This window comes from Neovison vison, chromosome 1 (genome assembly GCF_020171115.1).
Source record: "Neovison vison isolate M4711 chromosome 1, ASM_NN_V1, whole genome shotgun sequence".
In the NCBI taxonomy this organism is placed as follows: domain Eukaryota; kingdom Metazoa; phylum Chordata; class Mammalia; order Carnivora; family Mustelidae; genus Neogale; species Neogale vison.
In genome coordinates this window covers 114,760,878-114,777,899 of record NC_058091.1, presented here as the reverse complement: position 1 = coordinate 114,777,899, position 17,022 = coordinate 114,760,878, and the positions used below count along the sequence as shown (strand labels likewise).

Genomic DNA, 17,022 nt, shown 5'->3' with positions numbered 1-17,022 from the left:
TCAAAACCCCAAGATCAAGAACTGCATGTTCCAACTGAGCCAACCAAGTGCACCAATATGCACTGCTTTTTAATAGCAAAACTGGAAGCTAAAAGACAATGGAACAAGACTGTTAAAATTCTTAGAAAAAAAATTTAACTAAAACTCTATTTTCAGACAAATTTAGAGTCAAGTCCAAAAGGCGACATTTTCAGATATGCTTAAACACAAAAAAACCTACCTTCCTTGCCTCTTTTTTGAGGAAACTACTAGAAGATGTGCTCCAGCAAAAGGAGGAAATAAGAAAGAAACAGACTGAAGTCTCAAGAAACATGAGATGATGTAACACAAGGTAGTAAAAGGAAGGCTCAAAATAGCATCTGTGCAGAAGGTTTAGAGAGCAATTGTCCTGGTATAGCATGGGGTGGGGGACTGAGGAAGTTGATGTCTCTGCGCGGGAAGTGTCAAAGAAAAAAACAGAATTAGGAGATTACTTGACCACTGACAAAATGACAGGTTTTTTTCCTAATGAAAAAGCTGAACAAGTCCATAAGTAAAAAAAAGCAAATAAAAAATAAAGCAGGGGCACTTGGGTGGCTTAGTGGGTTAAAGCCTCTGCCTTCAGCTCAGGTCATGATCCTGGGATCAAGCCCCACCGCATCAGGCTCTCTTCTCAGCAGGGAGCCTGCTTCTCTCTCTCCCTCTGCCTGCCTCTCTGTCTACTTGTGATCTCTGTCTGTCAAATAAATAAATAAATAAATAATCTTTAAAAAAAAAAAAAAAGGCAAATATTAACCCAAGGCAAAGCAAAGAAGTATATGAAAGGAAAAACATAGCACACTATGTGGATCTGCAGTGAACAAGATTTTTTTAAAAGATTTATTTATTTATTTGACAGAGAGAGACACAGTGAAAGAGGGAACACAAGCAGGGGCAGAGGGAGAGAAAGAAGCAGGCTGCCCGACGAGCAAGGAGCCTGAAGCTGGGCTCCATCCCAGGACCCTGGGATCATGACCCGAGCTGAGGGCAAATGCTTAATGACTGAGTCACCTGGGTGCCCCATGCAGTGAACAATATTTAATCATAATATATAACAATATAATTATAACAATATAAATACTATCAGTCAAAATTTATAGCATAAATACATTAGAAAAGAGAGAAGGAAAGTAAGGGATTAAAATTATATAAATTTTATAAAATTTTATAAAAAATTGATAATGTCTAATACTGATAATTTAGGCAGTACAAGTATAAGCACACTATTTAGAAATATGTAAGTACACATCAGAAGTGAAACTGAAATGGTTAAGTCTGTAAAGTGAGATAAAAGAGATAACTGTTTTTCATAATAACTTTTAACTTCTATTTGACTTTTGTAAAAATTATGTGCTTGTATTATTTTGATTAAAACATTAATTCATGGAGCACTTGGGTGGCTCAGTTGGTTAAGTGTCTGTATCTTGATTCTGGCTCAGGTCATGATCCCAGGGTTGTGAGCTCAAGTCCCACGTCAGGCTCTGCACCGGGCATGGAGCCAGTTTAAGATTCTTTCTCTGTATCTATCTCCCTGTCCCCCTCCCCCCTCCATAAAAAAGTCCATCCATAACTCCTTTAAATAAAAAAACATATACAACATTGTATAAAATATTGCCTAATAAAATATAATATATATAAATTTAAAAAACTTAAAGTCAGGACCAGATAAAGTAAAAATTACAAAAGAAGGACCAGGAGGAAAAGCACATTTTTTTAAAAAAAGATTTTATTTATTTGATAGAGAGAGACACAGTGAGAGAGGGAACACAAGCGGGGGTAGTGGGAGAGGGAGAAGCAGGCCTCCCCATGAGCAGGGAGCCCGATGTGGGGCTCGATCCCAGGACCCTGGGACCATGACCTGAGCCGAAGGCAGACGCTTAATGACTGAGCCACCCAGGCGCCCTGGAAATGCACATTTTATGTAGGTTATGTAGGTTATTAAGTACTATACTAAGATGTAGGTTATAAAGCAGGTTATAGAGTACTACACTAAGATGGTATAAATGAGCCCAGAATTTGACTGAGCTTCATGAATATCAAGATGAAAGGAGGAAAATAATTTTTAGATATGAACAGACATTTCTGCAAAGAAGACATCCAAATGGCCAACAGACACATGAAAAAGTGTTCAGCATCACTCAGCATCATGGAAATACAAATCCAAACCACAGTGAGTTACCACATTGTACCAGTCAGAATGGCTAAAATTAATAAGTCAGGAAATGACAGATGCTGGCAAGGATGCGGAGAAAGGGGAACCTTCCTCCACTGTTGATGGGAATGCAAGGTGGTGCAGCCACTCCGGAAAACAGTACGGAAGGTCCTCAAAAACTTGAAAATAGAGCTACCCTCTGACCCAACAATCGCACTACTGGGTATTCACCCTGAAGATACAAATGTAGTGATCCGAAGGGGCACATGCACCCCAGTGTTTATAGCTGCAATATCCACAATAGCCTAACCCTGGAAAGAGCCTAGATGTCCATCAGAGAAATGGATAAAGAAGATGTGGTGTATATATACACAATGGAATATTAGGCAGCCATCAAAAAAAAAAAAGAAATCTTGCCATCTGCAACAACATGGATGGAATTAGGGGGTATTATGCTAAGCGAATTAAGTCAATCAGAGAAAGATGATTATTATATGATCTCGCTGATATGTAGAATTTGAGAAATAAGGCAGAGGATCATGGGGGAAGAGAGGAAAAAGTGAAACAAGATGAAACCAGAGAGGGAGACAAACCACAAGAGACTCTCAATCTCAGGAAACAAACTGAGGGTTGCTGGAGGAGAGGAGAGTGGGGGGGTTGGGGTGGGGGGGTGGACATTGGGGAGGGTATGTGCTACGGTGAGTGCTGTGAATTGTGTAAGACTAATGAATCACAGGCGTGTACCCCTGAAACAAATAATACGTTATATGTTAACAAAAAAAAGAAAATAATTTTTTATGCAGTCTTCCTTTTCCATGAGGAAAAACAACAATTTCCTAGAATAAGCAAAACATCTCCATGTTCTGCTCTCAAATTAATTTTTCACACAGAGTCTGATAGTGTTATTATCATCTATAACCTGCACACACCTAAAACCACGCCACTGACACGGCATTTCCCAGTGTGCTCAGGCTCTGGTTCTGTAAGAATAAGGTCTTCTACAGCTCCCTCCTGAACAGTAAGCAGTGGTGTATTTAGGATTTCTTTCTGTCAAAAGAGAACACAGATTGAAACCTAACAGTTAAATAATCACTATAGTCTTCCCTTCTTTTTTTTCCTGTCCCATCCTTACCTGCATGTTCTGCTTATAGAGTTTCCTATCAATTTGAGCTCTCAGACCCCAAACAGCTGGTCCCTTACGCCGGTTTAATACTTTGTAATGTACACCAGATTGGTCACAGATTCGAGAACACAGGCCATCCAAGGCATCAACTTCCCTCATTAAATGCCCCTTGCCAATGCCACCAAAGGAAGGATTACAGGACATCTGACCTAAAGAGAACAGACATAAAATTAATATATGAGCATCCTGCATGTAGTGAGTATTTATATTTTATTTTTTAAAAAAGATTTTTTTTTTTTAATTTGACAGGCAGAGAGAGAGAGGAGGAAGCAGGCTCCCCGCTGAGCAGAGATCCTGATGCTGGGCTTGATCCCAGGACCCTGGGATCATGACCTGAGCTGAAGGCAGAGGCTTTAACCCACTGAGCCACCCAGGTGCCCCTTAAAAAAGATTTTAAAAAATTTATTTGTCAGAGAGAGAGCACAAGCAGGGGGAGCTTCAGGCAGAGGGAGAAACAGACTCCCCGCTGAGCAGGAGCCCCCCCACCCTGCCCCGGCCCTGATGCGGAACTTGATCCCAGGACCCTGGACCATGACCTGAACTGAAGGTGGACACCCATCTGACTGAGCCACCCAGGGATCCCCGTAGTGAGTGTTTAAAAGGGAAATGTCTGTGGGCGCCTGGGTGGCTCAGTGGGTTAAGCCGCTGCCTTTGGCTCAGGTCATGATCTCAGGGTCCTGGGATCGAGGCCCGCATCAGGCTCTCTGCTCAGCGGGGAGCCTGCTTTCCTCTCTCTCTCTGCCTGCCTCTCCATCTACTTGTGATTTCTCTCTGTCAAATAAATAAATAAAATCTTAAAAAAAAAAAAAAAGGGAACTGTCTGTACAAGTGAACAGAATCATCTCATACAATACAAAATTAGAAAATCCCAGTGGGATGCAAGAGTCATTCAGGCATCTTGGAAGATAAACCACTGACTGTAGTTTCTTTTGAATCTTTTCCTTGACACATATTTTTACTGGTTTATTAGGTTGCCTTTTCCTTTAAAATGTGGCTTTGAAGTCTTTACTTCATGAAACCTTCCCCAAATCAAGCATAAGTTCCTTGGCACTGATTCACTGTTACAATCAATTATATCTTCCATAAATGCCATCTGCTGTTTTCTTTCTGCTTATTTTGTAAAAATAATTAAATTATAAGCTTCCTGAAAGTAGAAACCATATTTTGTACTTTCTTCTTAAATTCCCCTAGTCTTTTTTTTTCTTAAAGGTTTTATTTATTTATTTGAAAGAGAGAGATCACAAGTAGGCAGAGAGGCAGGCAGAGAGAGAGGGGGAAGCAGGCTCCCCGCTGAGCAGAGAACCCAATGCGGGGCTGGATCCCAGGACCCTGAGACCATGACCTGAGCCGAAGGCAGCGGCTTAACCCACTGAGCCACCCAGGCGCCCCAAATTCCCCTAGTCTTATTTGAAGGTCTAACTCATGTGGTTACCTCAAAGGTTTTTATGGGCGGTGGAAGGATAGGAAAGGGATATGTCAACATCTGTAGGTCCACTATAGTCATCATCAAACCCTCTGCAAGTTTTTACAGTCTCCATAAGGAGGCTGAATCATGCTGTGATTAGGAGCAAGTGAAAGGGATCTGGTTCAATTCTTAGATCTACCACTTACAAGGTCTGTCATTTTGGCAAGTTAGTTAATTTTCTCTACCTCACTTACCCTACTATAAAAACAGGAATGATAACTGCAGCAGCTTATTTCCCCTCTTCCTTTGATACAGAATCACAATTTTATTTAGGTAAACACTCCCCAATAAGGTTTATGTTCAGGGAGTGTTATCTAAGTTCAGTAGGAATAAATCTTCATTGATCTAAGTAATAATGGTAATCCTGTTTCCACTTGCCACTCTCTGGATGAGGGATGGGAAATCAGTCATGAGGGGTGACCTATCGGGGAGAGGGTCTGTAGTAATGAATTGTTTTTCCTCTTTAAAGAGATACAAGGAAGAAAAATAAAACACCTTTCTTAGGCTGAAAGTTGTCATGTCTGGATGTGACACCTGGAACTATTATAGCCATTTTCTAATCACGAGGATAGCTAGCCTAAATGGCACAATGGAGATATGGAAGGAATGAATTCTTGGACATTGTGAGCTGCTGAATTAACCAACCTTAAAAGTAATCTACTTGCAAGTTTCTTTTTTTAAAAAATATTTTATTTATTTATATGACAGTGCTCACAAGTAGGCAGAGAGGCAGGCAGACAGAGAGAGGAGGAAGCAGGCTCCCCGCTGAGCAGAGAGCCAGATGTGGGGCTTGATCCCAGGACCCTGGGATCATGACCTGAGCCGAAGGCAGAGGCTTTAACCCACTGAGCCACCCAGGTGCCCCTACCTGCAAGTTTCTTATTAAAAAAATAAATTCTTGGGGTGCCTGGGTGGCTCAATGGGTTAAGCCACTGCCTTCGGCTCAGGTCATGATCTCAGGGTCCTGGGATCGAGTCCCACATCGGGCTCTCTGCTCAGCAGGGGACCTGCTTCCCTTCCTCTCTCTCTGTCTACTGTAATCTCTGTCAAATAAATAAATAAAATCTTTAAAAAAAATAAATAAATTCTTGGGGCGCCTGGGTGACTCAGTGGGTTAAAGCCTCCGCCTTCGGCTCAGGTCATGATCCCAGGGTCCTGGGATCAAGCCCCACATCCGGCTCTCTGCTCAGCACGGAGCCTGCATGCCCCCCCCCCCGCCTCTGCCTGCCTCTGTGCCTACTTGTGATCTCTGTCTGTCAAATAAATAAATAAATTCTTTCAAAAAGTAAATAAATAAATAAATTCTGGGGGCACCTGGGTGGCTCAGCTGGTTAAGCTTGATTTCCGCTCAGGTCATGATCTCAGGATCGTGAGAATAAACCCCACTATCAGGCTCTGTGCTCAGTAGGGAGTCTGCTTTAGATTTTCTCTCTCTCCCTCTGTCCCTCCTCCCATTCACTTTCTCTCTTTCTCTCTCAAATAAGTAAATAAATTTATAAAAAATAAATTCTCCTTTTTGTTTAAATTAATTAAATAATAAGGATTTGTTACTTGCAAATGAGAGTGTACACAAAGCAATTGGCACAGTATCTGGCACAGAATAAGCAATGAGTAACATTTACTAATAATTGTTTTATTTCCCAGTGTAAAATATTTCTCAGTGTATAATACTCTCTGCTTCTGATTTTCACTTTTTCAAAAATCACATAATTTCTTTGAATTGGCTTAAAAATTTTTAATCATAAGTAATTTTCCATCGGCAATGTTTAAAAATTTTATGACTTTCTCAAACATATAAAATATTATTATTGACATAAGTAGTCCTACGAGTAGCTTAGAAAAGTGCTCCATACACACATAAAATCAATAAACACAGTGAATATTTATCCTATCATTGAGTTTATATGAAAGCAACCAATTTGCATTCCTGAGTTTCTTTCTTTCTTTCTTTCTTTTTTTAAATTTATTTGACAGACAGAGATCACAAGCAGGCAGAGAGAGGGGAAGGAAAGCAGGCTCCTTGCTGAGCAGAGAGGCCGGTGCGGGGCTCGATCCCAGGACCCTGAGATCATGACCTGAGCCGAAGACAGAGGGTTAACCCACTGAGCCACCCAGGCACCCCGAGAGGATACATTTTAGATCAGAGCTCATAACTCAGTCATTTGTTGGTGATGTTCTGCTTGGTAAACACAAAGCTTTTTTTAAAAAAATATTTTTATTTATTTATTTGAAAGAGATACATAGAGACAGAGATAGCACAGGGAGAGGCAGAGGAAGACGGAGAAGCAAACTCCCTGCTGAGTTGGGAACCCAACATGGGGCTCGATCCCAGGACCTGGAGATCATGATGTGATCCAAAGGCAGACACTTCACAGTCTGAGCCACCCAGGTGCCCCACATGAAGCTTTTGTTAAAAACAAACAAAACAATGAATGAGGATATACTTTCCAGCTCACCACTGTTCCCATTATTCCATGTTGTTTTACACATTTATTTAAGATTTTATTTATTTATTTGCCAGAGAGAGAGAGAAATGTGTGCATGCAAGCAAGCACAAGCAGGGGAGCAGCAGGCAGAGAGAGAAGCAGGTTCCTGCCAAGCAGTGAGCCTGATGAGGGACTGGATCCCAAAACCCTAGCTGAGCCAAAGGCAGACGCTTATCCCACTGAGCCACCCAGGTGCTCCAGCTTTACACATTTAAATTATGTATCTAGCTCCTAGAGCATCTAAAGCTGTGATCCTTTGTCTTAGATATTGCTACTCATCAAAATGACTTTAGTTGTTTTTTTTTTAAAAGATTTTATTTATTAGTTTATTTGAGAGAGAGAGAGAGGAGGAGGAGGAGGCAGAGGGGGAGGGAGAGGGACATACAGACTCCACAATGATCTTGGAGTCCAAGTATGGGGGGGGAGGGTCTCAGTCCCACAACCAGAAGACCATGACCTGAGCCAAAACCAAAAGTCAGAAGCCCAACTGACTGAGCCATCCAGGTACCCCAAAATGACTTGGTTTTTAATTCTCATTATAAATCAGTTAATTTTTAAAAATCTCTAATCCCACTAATAACCAACATTTATCTCAAACTTTCATCCCTAGAGATGAGTCTCCTTCACATAGGCGGAGTTGGGGAGGACAAATTTCTGAAATTCTACCACTTCCTGTATCTAAACTAAACAACTTCTAGGTCGTTTACTGAATTACCATACACTGTATACCTATTTATAAAACTTATATTTGTAAAAGTCAAATGCAAAGAAATCCTTGTCTTTTTAAATTGCTGAAAACTTTTTCTCAAATATATTTATCAATGTTGAGCCCCTCTCCTTACGGGCATAAAAGTTGAACAGGCCACTTTTCTTTTGCTTAGCCTCAAGATTGATTTTTCTCCACATAAAACTCCAGGAAACTAGCCTTCATTCCCAATCATTTGAAGTTGGGATAAGAAGGTCTATTTGTCGGGGTGCCTGGGTGGCTCAGTGGGTTAAAGCCTCTGCCTTCAGCTCGGGTCATGATTCCAGGATCCTGGGATCAAGCCCCATGTGGGGCTCCCTGCTCAGCAGGGAGTCTGCTTCCTCCTCTCTCTCTGCCTGCCTCCTTGACTACTTGTGATCTGTGTCCGTCAAAAAAAAATAAATAAAATCTTAAAAAAAAAAAAAGAAAGAAAGAAAGTCTATTTGGAAGAAAGAAAGTCTATCTGTATCCTTAGGTAAAGACTACTAACATCCCAAGTGTGGTACCAGTACTTGGTAATGGTAATAAAAATGTATAAATTGGGGCGCCTGGGTGGCTCAGTGGGTTAAAGCCTCTGCCTTCAGCTCAGCTCATGATCCCAGGGTCCTGGGATAGAGCCCCACATTGGGCTCCCTGCTCAGTGGGGAGCCTGCTTCCCTGCCCCCACAAAAGTATAAATCAGTCCATTTTTCACTAAGCTAAAGAATTTAAGTTGGCTATGTAGAAAAGCTTATAAAATAGTTTAGTTTCTGAACCACTTAATGGGTCAGGCACTGTTGCAGATGATTTGCTTGTATTTTCTGATTTAAATTTTATAGCAAACTGAAGTTGGTACTGTTTTTTCTATTTCATAAAGAAACTGAGGGTTAAATAAATTGTCCCTCATCCAAGGTTACACAGCTAGAACTCTGTGAAGCCTGGATTAAAATACAGTATGTCTAACAATCTCTTTAATGGTCAACATTTTCCATGAAACGCGTAGGTAATATGACACAGAATAAACAGGTGCACAAGGCTTTTCTTTTTCATTGTGAAATGTAAAAATAGTTGGCAAAAAAAACAAACATTATTTTCCAGGTTAGTAGAAAATAAAAGACTTTCTGCCTCTAACTTTATTATTAGCACATGATAATGACAAAATCACAACAGGACAATTCTGCCTTTTGCACTCTTAGGTCAGTTCTAAGAGAAAGCTATCTTTCTGAGGCCATGTAAAAATATTTAAGATTCTCCAATATATTGAATTATCTTACAAAACAGATTTTGATTCTAGAACAAAACTGTCATCCACTAAGCTCATCTATAAGAGTTATTATTTCTGAAATGCATTTATTTAAAAAGAAAACAGACTGCATTTTATTGACTGAATTATATGAATATGGATTTTGGTAAGAATCCCTTTATCCCTCACAGAACTACATTACTTATATTTAATGACCATCTTAGTTCAATAATACAACACTTTTTTCATTAAAATTTTAAATTATTATTGAAAGGTAGTATCCAGTCTTTATTTCTTAAAATATAAACCCTGAAATATCTAATAAGCAAATTGTAATCTTTTGGGTAATCACATCACCCCCCCCCAAAGAATCACTGTTAACAGTGTTTATTTCTCCACAGTTATGAGCTGAATGGGAATTTTTTAAAAGTACTTCAGTATCAAATATGTGATTTATTCACAATTTTTTAAAGACTTTATTTAACAGAGAGAGATCACAAGTAGGCAGAGGCAGGCAGAGAGAGGGGGAAGCAGGCTCCTCGCTGAGCAGAGAGCCCCATGCGGGATGGGGTGGGGGACTGGGTTCCAGGAGCCCAAGATCATGACCTGAGCTGACGGCAGAGGCCTAATCCACTGAGCAACCCAGGCGCCCCATTTTATTCACAATTTTTGCAAAACACTTAATATTTCTACTATTCATTCTTAAGCAAAATGCAGGAGGGGAAAAAAACACTGGCTTGCACGATTTACTTGGGCCCAAGCTTAAGCATGTCACCTCAAGGTCCAAGTCCCTACTCCGCTGTGTCAGGTATACTTGGGCCCAAGCTGAAGCTTGTCAAATAAACCTTCGTGTGATTACATCGGTGTTGGCTCCTGGGTGGTCTCTCAGACACGAAAACTCGGGCACAACATTGTAAGATGAAGTTTTAGCTAACACCTATTATGGTGCTAGATGGAGGTGTTGCTTTAAATTATAGCCGTCCACCCACTGCCTATTAAGTGTGAAAAAAGCACTGCCAGTTCCTGATCACAAAATTAGGAAACAAACACCAAGTAGAGATACAGAATACAATAAAAGGTAGCATCGTTCTTCAAAGGGGCTTCATAAAATCTCAATAAAAACACAACAACTGTGGGCGCCTGGGTGACTCAGTCCTTGGGCATCTGCCTTGTCTGGGGTCATGATCCCAGGATCCTGGGATGGAGCCCTGCATTGGGCTCCCTGCTCGGCGGGAAGCCTGCTTTCCACTCCCCCTGCTGTGTTCCCTCTCTTGCTGTGTCTCTCTCTGTCAAATAAATAAATAAAAATAAAATCTAAACAACACCAACCACAGAACCCACAACAATCGTTTAACAAATCATTCCTAATAAATGTTAATTCACTCTATTTCCAAAGCAACAAGCTAGTAAAGGGTAAACGACAAAAATGAAGTAAGAAACTATCAGCTCGTATTCTTAGTTTCCCACTTTCCCTAACTACTTCTGTCAGCAGCAGCACAATACATGGTCCACGGAACGGCCTAATCCAGGGTTCTGGGTCAGGCCTACCTGATCTGTGAAACTCAAAAGGAAAAAACCACAGACATTAGGATTTTCACTAGCCTTGGGGAAGAGAAGAGGCTCCCCGCATCAGCAACCGAGGAAGCGGTGAAGCGGCTTACTGGCAGCTTGCGACCTACGCCAAGCTCCACGCTACCCGAGCTCCTTACCGATCGTGTCCACGCGATGGGTGAGTAGCAGAGTTCGGGAGCCGCACCGAGCAGCAGCCGCGGCTGCCTCGGTCCCGGCATGTCCTCCGCCAATGACTACCACGTCAAAGTTCGTACTCAGAGGCGCCGCGCTGTCACCGATGAAACGGAGCAACGGAAGGTGCTTTTTGGTGAAAGAAGCCGCGACACAGGGACCACAACCGCGCAGAGAAAACATAGCTGGAGAAAGTTAGAGTCTGACCCTGAATCTGACGCAGGCTAGCCGCAGAAATTCAGGGTAGGAGGGAAAAGCTTCAGGGCGCAGCCATCTTTGCGCTGATGTCACAGCATAGCAGTCTACGTCCAGCGTCATCGCTGATTGGGGCTTTGGCGCGATTTTACTGGAGAAGGGTGACCCGGTAACTGTGCAGGTGGCACCGCTGGTGTAAACCTCGTTTCGTGGTTGGTGGAGGCTTTTGATTACATATGGCTGTGTATTGGCGGCTCCTACTTGGTCATTTTCTGTCCTTTTCGGCGATTGGCATCCCTATCCGCCAGTTGGTCACCTACAGACAATGATTCTGATCACTTTGCCTTAAAAGGTTCTTTGAATTTTCTGGTAAACTATCACGGGGATTACTGTTTGTTTATAAAGACTAGCCTATGAATAGGAGGAGATTGGAAAGCATTTAAAATCAATTTGGAAAGCAGTTAAAGCAAAATAAATTGTTAAAATGAAAGATTGATGATTAGGGGAACGGAATGGTTGAAGATTAAATGTCCATGGAAATTGACATTTTTATTTATATTTATTTTTTTAAAGATTTTATCTATTTATTTGACAGACAGAGATTACAAGTAGGCAGAGAGTCAGGCTCCCTGCTGAGCAGAGAGCCCCATACGGAGCTGGATCCCAGGACCCTGGGATCATGACCTGAGCCACCCAGGCGCCCCGGAAACTGACATTCTTAAAGCCTTTCTTAGGAGACCTTTAATGGGTTAATGAAACAACCCACGTGACAGTTTTATTTTTCTGATTATTAAAATATATCAAATAGAAATAGAAAACTGTGAGACTTAAAGAAGCTATAACTTCCTCAGCTGTTCTCATCCCCACCTCTGTAATCCTTGTCAGCATTTTGTTGCTAGTACTTCCTAATTTTTGTTTTTCTTTTTAAGGATTTTTATTTATTTGTCAGAGAGAGGGAGAACACAAGAAGGGGAGCAGCAGGCAGAGGGAGAGTGACAGAGGGAAAAGCAGGCTCCCTGTTGAGTAAGAAGCCCAATGAGGGACTTAACCCTGGGACCTTGGAATTATGACATGAGCTGAAGGCAGATGCTTAACCTACTGAGCCACCCAGGTATCCTACCTCCTAATTTTGTTTTTATAGAAATACTCATGCTGCTATTATTTTGCAATTATAACACTGTGATTATGTTATTTTTCAGTTTTCTTTTTTTTTTTTTTTAAAAGATTTACTTATATTTGAGATAGAAAAAGAGAATGTGTATGCAAGGGGAGAGGGGCTGGGGGAAGAGGGAGAAAATTCTCAGGCAAACTTCCTGCTGAGTATGGAGTTGGACCTAGGAGATGGATCTCACAACTCTGAGATCATGACCTGAGCGAAACCAAGAGTTTCATGTGCAACCAACTGAGCCACTCAGGACCCCCACTTTGCTTATTTTTTTTTTTTAAACAGTGTATTTTTGACTCTATGCCATGTATATTGAAAGGTCCCCCAATAATGGGTCTGTGATTAAAGGAGTGAGACTGATACAATGCGAAGGTCAAGCAAAGGTTTATTTTGCGCCAAGCATGGAGAATCAAACCGACCGTTCAAGACCGTGCCTCTTACAGAGAGGAGGACCTCTCTCTGCCTTAACAGACTACCTTTTAAGGGCAAAGGCCATGTGGTTGGGCCTGGCCACACACAGGTGGCCAATGAGATTGTAACACGGAGAAAGCTGCATAGTCATGCTAGGTCACACATGGGTGGCCAATTGAATTACAATTTGCCCTAGTAGATATTTGAACCGGCCTATCACCTTGGTCAGAATTGGTGCCCAAAGGGCTCCCAAAGGGCAGGGCCCATACTCCTTGGTAGCTAGGGAGTCAGTATTCGCCCCCACTGATTGGATACCTCCACCTGGCCTGACCCACCCTTGTCTTTGGGCTTTGTTACCTGGGACTGGTTTCTTGGGCTTGCTTTTAAGTAAGTCCTTGAAGGGGGGCAGGGTCAGTTTAAGTTTTACTGCATAAACAACAAAATCACTGTTTAACCCAAGATGGAATCCCTCTGGCTAAATAGGCCCTTACATATATATCAATCTGTCACATTTTAAACATAATTTATTTAATCAAATCCCAATTATTGGACATCTGGATTGTTTCTAATTTTTTGATATTGTCATCATCCTTGTACATATATCTCTTTCTAAATTGATGGGACTCTTTCTATAAATGAAGATACTAGGCAAAAGGATTCCTCAATATTTATACTTTTGGTAATGGCTAAATTAGCCTTATGAAAGCTTCATGTCAGATTGCATTAACAGTGTAAGGCTATTTCATTATACTGTAGCCAGGACTGGAGTTTTAATTAAGTTTTAAGTATAAATGTGAAGAAGATGGACATTTTATATGTGAATGCTTTTTTTTTTTTCATTTCACAGCCATTTCTTCTTCTTCTTCTCCTTTTTTTTTTTTTTTTTAAGATTCTATTCATTGGGGGCACCTGGGTGGTTCAGTGGGTTAAAGCCTCTGCCTTCCGCTCAGGTCATGATCCCAGGGTCCTGGGATCAAACACCTGCATGGGGCTCTCTGCTCAGCTGGGAGCCTGCTTCCCTCTCACTCTCTGCTTGCCTCTCTATTTGTGATCTCTGTCCATCAAATAAATAAACTCTTTAAAAAAATAAAGATTCTATTTATTTATCTGACAGAGAGAGAGAGAGATCACAGGAGGCAGAGGGACAGGCAGAGAAAGAGATGGGGAAGCAGGCTCCCCGTTGAGCAGAGAGCCCAATAGGGGGATTGATCCCAGGACCCTGAGATCATGACCTGAGCCGAAGGCAGAGGCTTAACCCACTGAGCCACACAGGCACCCCTCACAGCCATTTCTTGATACACTTTCTTTACCTGTCTTCCAAGACATCAAGCTAATGGATTCTGGAAAACCAGAATTGGTTTTCCTCCTATTTTTTCTGGCTGTTCCTTCTCAGTCATTTTTCTGGTGCCTCCTCCTTAAGCACTGAGCTCAAGCCCAAGGGCATAACAAAACCAATTCCCAAATCCCATCCTTTGGCCTCTATCTCCTGGGACCACCCCCAATACTAACTCTGTAGCAGTCTGGGTCCAGTCAGAAGTTGGAATCACATAGTAGGGCACCTGGGTGGCTCAGTCAGTTAAGGGTCTGCGTTAACCTCAGGTCATGATCTCAGAGTCACAGAATCAAGTCCCACATGGGCTCCCCGCTCAGCAGGGAGTCTGCTTCTCCTTCTGACCTTTGCCCATCTCATGCTTTCTATCTCTCAAATAAATAAATGAAATATTTTTAAAAGAGTATTACATTATAGTAGTTAACGTAAGAATAATTAACCATATTGAGATATCTGGCTGGCTTAGTTGGTAGAGCCTGCAACTCCTGATTTGGGGTTGTGAGTTCAAGCCCCACACTGGGGGTAGAGGTTACTTAAATATTTCACTCTAAAATAAAAAGAATACCTATAATAAAAGAAATAACATATAAAGAAACTATATATGGTATGCAAGGACTGAGAGAGAGTACCCATGTAAGAATGAATTCAAAAGGGGTTCAGATCTCAAGTGCAGAAGGCCTTCAGAGAGTATGGGCTACATAACATAGGGGGCTTGCAGAGAGAGCAGCTGCTCTCTGTGGACCTCCTTGGCCATAGGCAGGCTGCATGCAAGGCTTGTAGAAGGATCAGCTTCTTGGTGTGTGACCTTCTGGACCACAGGCCAGGCAGGAATCTTGGTTTTCCTGTCTAGTAAGTTGTGGATGGGTTATGGCTGGGCCAAGGTGGCGAGGTCTCAGAGGGAACACTTTCCGGGCCTATAGCTGGGGTAAGCCCTACCAGATATTCTCACACCTACGAGTCTGACCTTCGCCCTGCAGTTCCCTTCCACTCTCTCCAGTATGTTGGAAATTGGCAGGAAACCTCTTCTTCATACAGTGTCCTCCTATAACCTCTACTGAGAAAGGTTTAAATAGTGGGCACTTCAAAAGAGAATTGCTTAAAGGAATTTTGTTTTTTATCAGACAGCATTTACCAAGGGGTGTACTAAGTCCTTGTCCGAGAAGCAATAAGTTGATAACAGATACATTTCAAACTTCACAAGCTCTAGCCACATGTGCTGTTGTTTGAACAACTAGGCACAGTCTACCCTTGGGTCCTACCCTTTTCCTTTGTATCTACTTTTCCCTTAGATTGGTTTGCTTGAGAACAAGCCTGACTACACAATAGTCCTTCCATTTTACAAAAGAAAAATACAGATTTCTCACATCACATTTTGAACTAGGGCTCATTGTCCTGGGGTGTTTAAAACAAACAAACAAACAAAAAACACCAAAAACAAAACCAACCAACAACCAAACAAACAAAAAACACCTTTGTATCAAAGAGGATATATCAAAATACTGGTTTTAAGAAAACCTTTTTAAAAGAGTAATCAAGGCACGTTGTCCATTGACAGAATAATGGTTATCAAAATGTCCTATATACTTTCAGTAGAAATATCTAGTCTTAAAAAGGAAGGCTGATGACGCCTTCCTTTGGGTGGCTCAGTCATTTGGACAGCTGACTCTTGATTTTAGCTCAAATCATGATCTCAGGATCTTGGGATTAATCCCTAAGATGGACTCAGCACTTGCAGAGGAGTTGGCTTCAGGATGCTCTCTCTCTCTCTCTCTCCCATCCCCTGCCCAACTCCATCCCCATGGTCTCTCTCTCTCTCAAACAAATAAATAAATCTTAAAAAAAAAAAAAAAAGGAAGGCTGACATATGCTACAATATGGATAAACCTTGAGGACATTATGTTAAGAGAAATAAGCCAGTCACAAAAGGACAAATACTGTATGATTCCACTTACATGAGGTACATAGAGGAGTCAGATTCATAGAGACAGAAAATAGCAGGTGGTTGCCAAGGGAGAGGGCAGGAATGGGGAATTATTGCTTAATGGGTAGAGTTTCAGTTTTACAAAGTGAAGAGTTGGGGAGATGGATGGTAGCGATGGTTGCATCACAATATTAATGTATTTAATGTCACTGAATTGTATACGTAAAAATGGTTAGGATAATTTTTTTAAAAAAGTAATCAAACTCTTCTAAAGCCAGGGGTTTTCTTTTTTTTCTTTTTTTAAGATTTTATTTATTTATTTGACAGAGAGAGATCACAAGTAGGCAAAGAGGCAGGCAGAGAGAGAGGAGGAAGCAGGCTCCCTGCTGAGCAGAGAGCCCGATGCGGGACTGGATCCCAGGACCCTGAGATCATGACCTGAGCCGAAGGCAGCGGCTTAACCCACTGAGGTACCCAGGCGCCCGCTAGGGGTTTTCTAATAGGTATTTCTATAAAGGGATTGGTTTAGAAATAGATATTTGAAAGCGTATGTGGAGAACTCTGGGTCGCAAGGACCCAAACAGCATGAATTATTTAAATCATAAGTGCCATTTTTGGGTGGGCTTTTGAAAACCAATGGCTAAAACTAACAAATAAGAACTTCTACACAGGGAAGCCTGGGTGGCTTCTGCCTTTGGCTCAGGTCATGATTCCAGGTTCCTGGGACTGAGTCCCCCACTGGACTCCCTGCTGAGCAGGGAGCCTGCCTCTCTCTCTGCCTGCTGCTCCCTTGCTTGTGAGCTCTATCTTTCTCTGACAAATAAGTATAATTTTAAAAAAACTTTAAAAAAAATAGAACTTGGACACAATTTAAGACTGTATTGCTTTTACAAAGTCAAATAAAATGAAATATTTATTCCAATTGCAGTCAGTCCTCATTTCATTTCCATTTTGTAAAAGTTGGACATTTTCTATTTCATTAATTT

At 41.5% G+C, this 17,022-nt stretch overlaps 1 protein-coding gene across 1 annotated transcript in view; it reads right to left on the bottom strand.

Annotated features, from left to right (window-relative positions):
- MTO1 (mitochondrial tRNA translation optimization 1) overlaps nucleotides 1-11,294 on the bottom strand; it is a 28,218-nt gene extending 16,924 nt beyond the window's left edge. The window contains exons 1-3 of the mRNA XM_044254609.1: nucleotides 10,981-11,294; nucleotides 3,303-3,502; nucleotides 3,100-3,217 (exon numbers count right to left, since the gene is read on the bottom strand). Of these exons, the coding sequence (XP_044110544.1) occupies nucleotides 3,100-3,217; nucleotides 3,303-3,502; nucleotides 10,981-11,197 (535 nt within the window). The 5' untranslated portion in view covers nucleotides 11,198-11,294. The remainder of the gene's footprint in view (nucleotides 1-3,099; nucleotides 3,218-3,302; nucleotides 3,503-10,980) is intronic.
- Nucleotides 11,295-17,022: the final 5,728 nt, after the last annotated feature.